The following is an 8951-nucleotide window of genomic DNA, read 5'->3' as shown; positions in this document are numbered from 1 at the left end:
TTTGTACAGTGTTGTCAGTGTCTTATCATAACTATTAATAGATTAAAGATGGAGATTATTAAATACACTTGCTATGAACGTAGCACAGATCCGGAGGATTCAGAGTAAAAACTCAACACAAGAGCCATATCAGAAATTCACAGAGTCCGATACAAACCTGCAGTTCAGGTGAAAGTAAAGGAAAATATATTCATATTTACAGTTAATATATCATATTCACATTCAACGACAGAAAAAGAAAAAAATCATATGTGGTAATTAGTGGAAGGATTTCAGTAGATGTCAATAAAGACTTTTATTTATTCATTTTTGTACCAAAATAGGCAGTTAGAGCAGGGATAAATATTATAATATGTTAGATATAGATCCATCTCTGTAATAGATTCTTTGCATCAGTGCTTTACTCTAACAGACAGTGGCATGGTCCCCTGGCTAGAAACACACAGCCGGAGTCATACAGAGAGTTTGTTTCTGTCAACTGACAAACACCACCGGTCTACTCGATTCGCACAGAGGAACACACGAGGAGGGGGATTGGAGTTTAGCTGAACATTCTGTGAGGAGATATTAAAGCTTTTGAAACACACGTGGTCAAAACTATCCAGTATGCGGGTCTGGGAGCTACTCTGCTGACAGAACAGGCCTCTCTGTGTGTCTCTGGTCTCCAGTCAGCGTGGAGGAGTCGCCGGGGGGGGGGGGGTTGAGGGTGGTGATGGGTCGTGGTTGGGCTGACAAGGTCCATACGGGGGGCTGTGTCACCAAAAGCATCTTGAATGTTACACTTGACAACGCAGATTATAGTCGTTCTTTTCCGTTAAGCTGCGGTTTTGACTTCACTCTCTTTTAGCTCCGTTTTTGGTCACCACCGACTTCTGAGGGGAAGATTTAGTTCTTCAGTTGCTAAATGCTAAATGTGTCCTCTCTTCAGGGCTTTCAAACCAGTTTTATAAAGCAGAGAATCAGCTGAAGGACAAGTGAATGCGTCACACATCTATAAATACCAGAGAAACACTGGGACGGTATCAGACCTGTGACCCTAAGATACTTTTATGAAACCAGCCCTCATTAGTGCAACTACAGTAAGAAGGAAAGCTATACCGATGATGCTGATGATTATGATCGTGATGATAGTGTTGAAGAAGATGATGATACACTGTTCAATGCTCAACTAATGTCACGTGAGTGTGGAGAGGAAAGGAGACAAGAGGACAAGAGGAGGAAAATGAAGGCGTGAAGAAGAGAAGAGGAGGAGGAGGGAAAGAAAGGCAGTGAAACATTGTGGGATTTACTCAAGTTTCTTTATCAGAGGATCTGTGCCCGTATTTATCAAGGAGCTAAAAGTTAAATTTTGAAAGATGAATCCAAAAATCATTCACTTATATTTCAGTAGACTAAAATATATTTTAATTTCCTTTGACATAAAGTATCTTATACTCTTACATACAATAGTTTTAGTGGGATTGTACAAAATATTGTTTTTGTCACGATGAACAATATTGAGCTCAAGCAACATGATTACATGTTATTTTGATTTGATTTGAACATTTAATAAGATTTTCCAGAACTTTTTCTTCTACTTATTATCTCCTTCAACAGGCTCAGGGGTACGACAAGAACACAACTAAAAATGATTGATTTCCACTTGTCAGTGTGACATTATATTCTATTTATTATCTTTTTTATTATGTGGAGATGTAGAGTATCGACCAGCAGCAGCTTTCACTACCTGATCAGTTTGGGTTTCTTTTGATCATCACAGGAGATTTCCCTCATTTATATATTTAAATTAATCATTTAAATTACATGTTTTTGCAGAGTAAAATATGAAATAGTGAAATACAAGTATCTGATTTCCGGCAAATGTAGTTTAAATACATGTCTCTAATTGGCCGTTTCTGCTTATAGTAAATTAATCATGTGAAAGCTGCTCTTTATGCAACTTTATGCAACTATTTCACCTTTAAATAGCAGCTTTAAAATCCTTTAGATGTCCCACTGACTTTTCTTTTCTCACCCCTCCGCCTGTTCCTTCTCTCCTCGGCTGTGGGCTCAGATGTTTTCGGTCATTCTGCTTCCTGTAACAATTATCAGTCTTTTAGGATACATTGATAAATGTGTCCTAATCTTTACTTACAGCGATTTAAGTTTTTATTCTTAAATATGTACCTTTACTATATTCTCAGAGAGTTGATAAATAACGGCTCAGGGCTCCACAGGGACTCTTCCACCATTATGAGGCTGATGTGCTCAGTTTCTTTTCGGGCCTTCAAAAACAATAACATCTATTCTATCTATTTAAATTCTGATCTTAGAAATCTTAAATAACTTCATATTCATATATATTTAGTTTCTACATCTCTTAACCGTAAATGTACGTAAAGTTTCCTTCTGGCCCTTGATTCCAAAAGGTTGGGGGCACATTATAAAGTTTTCACCTCATATTTAAAGTCTGACAGAGGAGAGGATGGAACGAGGGATGGGTTATGAGAGATAGAAAGAAAAAGACGAGGGAGAGAGAGAAACTCTAAACAGGAGTGATGCCATGAGGAAAGACGGTCCGACAGGAAGAGGAGATCAAGTTTTCTCCCAAAAACATGCTCTTAAAGCTACAGCGTGCAAAAGTCTGCCTCTTGGTGACAATATTATCATTACAAACCCATACATTGATGCATTACCCTTCATTAATATGAAAACAACAACGACAACAACAATAAGAACAACAATAATGAAATCAAATCAGATAATGGTACATGTCGCCTTGATTGGAAACCACCTCCTTAAACATTAAGGAACCGAGCTGTAGGAAGATCCACCAATAGGCTGCTGGACAGACTTGAGCTCCTCCCTCTTCAGGAACTGGCAGTCCCAGATAGTCCCAGCCCTCGTCCCAGTTCATGTGCTCGTGTGAATGTGTGTGTGTGTGTGTGTGTTCGTCGTGATGAGTGCACCGGAGAAAGAAAGAGAGAGAGGAAGCAGGCTGATAATAGAAAATTAGAGAAGTAGGAAGTATTGAAAGAGTGATGTGTGTGTGATGTGTTTATTCAAAGTCGCTCCTTGGTTGGTATCCAGATGTACGGACCGGACTGCTCCTCCACGATCTGCTTCACCTGCGAGTAAACCTCCTCTAGAGACGAGCCCTGGACGATTCCTGCACAGAGACACACACAGACACACACACTGCGTCAACTACACAACAAACATTTATATATAACACACGGAAAATAAACTATCATCCAAATCTCCATTATATGAGATGTAGCAGAAAAGATCATTATTATCATTATTATAATTATTAATAGAAATAATACAATACAATTTAGTGACCAACTACAACTACAACAACAGGAGAGACACAAAGCAAATGTAATAAAATAAGGAATAGGAGGAAAGCAGGTCATAATTGTCTTTTTTAGATGCGTATGCGTGTGTGTGTGTGTGAGTGTGTGTGTGTGTGTGTGTGAGTGTGTGTGAGTGTGTGTGTGTGTGTGTGTGTGAGTGAAAGGGTTTTTATGTGGAAGATGTAAAAATGTTGGCATGAATCTGGACAAAGGTGCGGCAGCGTTGCCAGATGAACGTCTGTATAATCAATATTGCCAAAATTCACATAATGTATGATCAGTTACAGTATTGACAGTATTAGGAGTTAATATAATATAATAATAATCAACAATTAGATGTGGGGCTTGAACTTTCTTAAGCTCAGGCAATTTACATCATTGTGTTTTTTAATGTGCTGTGATTTGACACATGGTATATTTATAGTTATTTATAGATTTGGTATATTTATAATAATAATAATTTCATAACTTTGTATGTAAAAGTGTTGCTGCTTTTGATTGTGTGAGAGCTGTGGTGGGAGTTTTCTCTGCAGGTCATGAACTGGTTTGTGGGATAAGCAGCTCTGGCTCGTGCCCGTGTGGTCCCGTGTGGAACTGACCAGAAAAGTACTCTGTGAACTCCTGCTCCAGTTTGACCGCTCGGTCGAACGTCTTCCTCGCCTGCTCCTCGGTGAAGCGCTTGTTCATCTCTCTGGAGACAGACCAGGGTCACAAATCATTACTGAGACGTAACGTACACTTTCATCATCACATTTTACAACAGCTTCTTCCACGAATATGAACCTTTAAAAACCTCATTGACCTCAGTGTAAAGTTCAGCAATGGTCCCATGATATGATGACTTTTAACCTTTATTACAGTGGAACTGCAGCAGTGCACAGAGGGGTGGGGGGGTTAATGAGTGTACATTTATCTAAGAGTTTGGTACAAAGGACACTGACAAATGTGTCAAATGTTAATTGTGTCAGTATAACTTGATTTATTTCAATTTCTTTCAAGATTAAACTTGTGAACAAACAAGCAGATCTACATGAGAACTCATTTTGTAGTTTGCCCGGATAGAAGGAAAATAGCGATGCCATTTTCCCTTCCAGACACAGATTCCAATACATTGACTTGATAACCAGTTCAAATCAATTGCAGTAGTTGCCAGTTGCTATGCACTTGGAGTCAATTAGTTGCTTGTCCTGGAGCTTTCGACCATATGTCCTTGTCTTCATCCGCAGACAGGAGCCTGTTGGGTCGTCCCAGAACTGCTCCTTCTCTCATCCATGTTAAAGTTCTTTGACTAGGACGGAGTGATATGGACAAAAGCTCCAGAGGAAACTACTAAACTGACCTTTTGATGGGACTGTTCTGCAAACCGCTGATTCCAAGGTCAAGAATGAAATTTCAAGCTCAACATTTGAGAAAGTGAAAAGTTAAACCATGTGATGTGGAAAACGTTGCCACTAACTGGACCTTATGGTGAGATTCACTGGTGTTTTTTAACGTTACTCACAGGATGTTGTCGACGTTGCGTGGGCTAATGAAAATAGCGACGGGATGGAGGCCTGCCATCTGGAGACGCTTTATTGCATTCCCTGATACGTCCAGTATACAATGTTTACCCTGGTGGAGAGACAGAGTCAGACAGAGAGAGAGAGAGAGGAATCATTAAGCTTCTCTGTGTATTCTGTCCTCCATCGATCCCTTCATCCCTTCATCCTCTGTCATTTTATTCCTCCTCGTGTCACGACTCTCGGCGTCTCACCTTGTCGGCGACCTCTCGGACAGACTGTATGCTGGTTCCATACAGATGGTTGTTGTACTGTCCGGCCTCGATGAATTTATGCTCCTGGATCTCTTGCTCCATGAGCTCTCTGGAGGCCATGAAGTGGTAATCCCTGCCGTCCACCTCGTAGTCTCGCCGCGGCCGCGTCGTGTCTGAGGATCAGTGGTTTTACACATCATTAAAGAATAGATACCTATCAGGTCCTTTCTGTTAGTTTTGCTTTATGGAATCTTATCACGTTACTATTATTCTCAGTTTTTTTATCTGTCAAATTGCATGAATTTGTATAAAAGCAAAACTATCAGCTGATTCATTTTAATATTTGACTTTAACTTTCGATTCACAACTCGTCTCTGCTGCCTGTCAAACAATGAATCTCTTGAAAGTGTCTGGATATTGTTCCAAGTGAAAAGTGTACGATGAAAATGTACTTGTCTGCTCTAATCTGAACTATGTGGGAAAGTTTTGCTTTAAGCTAAACATCAACTTTAAGTGAGTTCGTAAAAAAAGTGCTGAGAAGCATAAAACACAAACATCTCAGGAGGCGTCAGCGTCTGTTACAGCATCATAAACATGATTTGACAGTTTTCACAATGTGAGTGAAGGTCAACATAGGTGATCTATACGTTCTGTCGGTTCTTATACGAGACTCACGTGGGACGCACGAGCCAAACTTGTCAGGGAACTCAGAGATGAGGTCATCGTTGACCCGATCTTTCATTGGTCCGAGCACGATGACCGGCCGCGTGTAATTAACTGAAAAAGAGAAACAGAACCACGTCAATACACACAAAGACGCACATTGAGATGCCAACACAACAACATCCACTTTTCTCCTTTTAATCATGTTTAAGTCACTTTGAAGCTGCACTAATTATATTTATAAATGAATAATCATGTTTACACTGATTAATACAGGACGATATATTTAGAAAATGTTTTTATCAATGTCCATGATTGACAAACATAAAGTGATTTAAAATAAAATGAGAGAATTGGGTGAAGCACTGACCTTCCTGCTGCATGACAGGTTGGTAGGTGAGTAAAACCTCCTCCTGACCGGCTGAGTGGACAAACAGAGAGGACACATTCAGAGGAGCAGTGGATGAGTCACATCAAAACACAACCTCGTCCTTTTCTACTTTTCACTTTTGGCTTCATCAACAGCTCTGAAAAATCAGGCTGGAGAAGCACACACACACACACACAACCACACACACACACACACACACACACAAACACACACACACACACACACAAGCACACACAGACACACACTCACATGTCTACATATATGCACCCACACAGCACATAAAAAACACAATAAGCACAACACACAAATACATGTTTATGTGTACATGTATGCATGACACTCCCACAATGACACACAGAGACACACACACCACGGACAAAAAACAAAAAAAATAAGAAGAGAGAGAGAGAAAGAGAGAGAGAGAGAGAGAGAGAGAGAGAGAGAGAGAGAGAGAGAGAGGGAGAGAGAGAGAGACAGAGAGAGAGAGAGAGAGAGAAAGAGAGAGAGAGAGAGAGAGAGAGAGGGAGAGAGAGAGAGAGAGAGAGAGAGAGAGAGAGAGAGAGAGAGAGAGAGAGAGAGAGAGAGAGGGAGAGAGAGAGAGAGAGAGAGAGAGAGAGAGAGAGAGACATAAGGGTCTAGACTTACAGGAACTACTCTCACTATCGCTGGTGCCAGAGGTTACCAGCTCTGGAAGGACAAGACAGGTCAGAGTCAGCAACACAAACACACATACATACAAGCACACATACAAGCACACAGAAAACACACACACACACACAGTCTTTCATTCTTTCTGTTTCACATTAACACACACTTCGATCACTATACATAAGATGCAGCACTTGACCAAAAGTAGGATTTATGTGTGTAAACGACAGCACAACTGAATACTTCTTCTACTATATAATAAAGGACAAATGTTAACAGTGCACTCTGGATACTGTACTTCCATACATTTGCAGGACTAGGGAGAAACAGGTTAAATAAAAAAGAAAACGAAGTTGAGTACCATGCTAGTACATATGAAGACTTAAGGATCCTGCAGCTATCAATCGAGTATAAGGGCTTGTCTGAGAATTAGGGATTAAACAAATATCCTGTAAAACGTCCCTCAACATCATGTAGGAGGTAAAGTACCGGAACTGACCAGCAGGTGTCCCTGATGGAGGAGATACCTACCTTTATCATCCTGATCCTGCAGAGGAAGAGAGAGAGAGAGAGAGAAAGAATTAATCATCACACCCAAGATGATCACAACAGAATCTTAACTGTTATCAACAGAGGCCATATTTAAAAGCTCATGGGCCCCACACACACACACACACACACACACACACACACACACACACACGCACACACACACACACACGAGTGAGACTAATTGCAGATTTCTCAAACTGTTGTGCCGGGGGGTGTGTGTGTATGTGTGTGTATGTGTGTGTGTGTGTGTGTGTGTGTGTGTGTGTGTGTGTGTGTGTGTGTGTGTGTGTGTGTGTGTGTGTGTGTGTGTGTGTGTGTGTGTGTGTGTGTGTGATATTTTTTAATTATCAGCTCTTCACCGTGCTGAGCTGCTGATTCACAAGGTGCGAGGAAGCAGAGAGCGAGCTGACACCACAGTGATATCAATAGCTGGTGTTAGACTCGTGTGTCAGCCCACGTCATCACGATGTGTGAGTGAGATTAAAGTCACGTTGCATGTGAACTCAGGCAGGAAGTTTCCAGATCAAAGAAATAACTTGTTGCTATTTCTTTTAAGCCTTAACTACTCGTCGGTGCTTTCTTAAGTTGACTGGATTGATGACGAGACCACAACAAAGGATTTTACAGTGGAAACAAACTTGATGGTTTCGGAGAGGTTGTTTTTCTCCTGTGCCGAATTGACAACACTCCAAAGTCAGACGCACGCTGGTTCTACAAACCAATCAAAGATCTGACAAGTCACCACTCACCGATCTGTCCTGAGACCTGGACACTCTGACCGTCTTTAACCTCGACCTCTCCTTCTTCTCTGCCCTGCAGGACGGAGACGGAGAGACAAGAGAGAGAGAAGCATTTAGAGACATATTGAGAGACGACAGATGCCAACAAAGACAGGATGACGTAAAGAGGAAGGAGACAGAAGGACAGAATGTCTCAAGTGACAGCTATAAGAAACATCGGTGATCAAACGTGTGAACTTCCTTCAACACTTAAGACTTTTCATTTCATTCAGTGCTTTCAGGTTCGTACTGTGATGCTTTAAGCCTGCGAGACTCTGCCCACACAACAGTTATTGTTCACACAGAGACTGAGGTTGAACTCTGTTTGTGAAGGGATTTCCATCTGAAGCCTCTTTTATGTTTTGAAAGATCAAAACTGCAAAACACAGAATCATCAGGATGTTTTTAAAGAACAAAAATCTGCCTCCCTCAAACTGTAGAACTAGGTTAACCTCAGAACTAAAAATATACCATCCTACAATATATAATTTCGTCCCTGTCTGTATTTAAAGTATATTTTTGGATCTACTGTATCTCATCTGTGAGGTTTCTGCCGAGCAGTGGGAGGCGGCTGATTGAATTTCGTGCAATTTGACGTCCAGATGTGATGTAACTTGACAGAAAAGAGCAGATCCATGTCCACGAATCTGAATGTCCTGTGATTAACTTATCGCAGAGGGACAAGAGACAGAGAACATGACGTCAGCTGCAGCGTCACGGACCAGAACAGACGCTCTGCTTTCATACAGCCTCTGCTCGCTCCGGCTTCCGAGACATTTTGGTCTCCTATAAGTTTAAAATTAGATTTGTCACTTCCAGTGCGGGAC

At 41.0% G+C, this 8951-nt stretch overlaps 1 protein-coding gene across 9 annotated transcripts in view; it reads right to left on the bottom strand.

The window, feature by feature from the left end:
* Positions 1-1869: 1869 nt before the first annotated feature.
* The window catches only part of LOC117760392 (discs large homolog 1-like protein), a 98440-nt gene continuing 91358 nt past the window's right edge, over positions 1870-8951 (bottom strand). For 8 of the 9 annotated variants that reach the window (XM_034583386.1, XM_034583387.1, XM_034583389.1 and 5 more), the window contains 9 exons: positions 8095-8158; positions 7325-7340; positions 6791-6832; positions 6125-6175; positions 5767-5868; positions 5092-5264; positions 4840-4949; positions 3938-4029; positions 1870-3148 (listed from right to left, as the gene is read on the bottom strand). In XM_034583386.1, the coding sequence (XP_034439277.1) occupies positions 3042-3148; positions 3938-4029; positions 4840-4949; positions 5092-5264; positions 5767-5868; positions 6125-6175; positions 6791-6832; positions 7325-7340; positions 8095-8158 (757 nt within the window). In that variant the 3' untranslated portion in view covers positions 1870-3041. The remainder of the gene's footprint in view (positions 3149-3937; positions 4030-4839; positions 4950-5091; positions 5265-5766; positions 5869-6124; positions 6176-6790; positions 6833-7324; positions 7341-8094; positions 8159-8951) is intronic. The other variant, XM_034583388.1, reaches the window with a different exon arrangement.

This window comes from Hippoglossus hippoglossus, chromosome 4, assembly GCF_009819705.1.
Source record: "Hippoglossus hippoglossus isolate fHipHip1 chromosome 4, fHipHip1.pri, whole genome shotgun sequence".
In the NCBI taxonomy this organism is placed as follows: Eukaryota; Metazoa; Chordata; class Actinopteri; order Pleuronectiformes; family Pleuronectidae; genus Hippoglossus; species Hippoglossus hippoglossus.
This window is presented reverse-complemented; position numbering and strand designations above follow the sequence as displayed.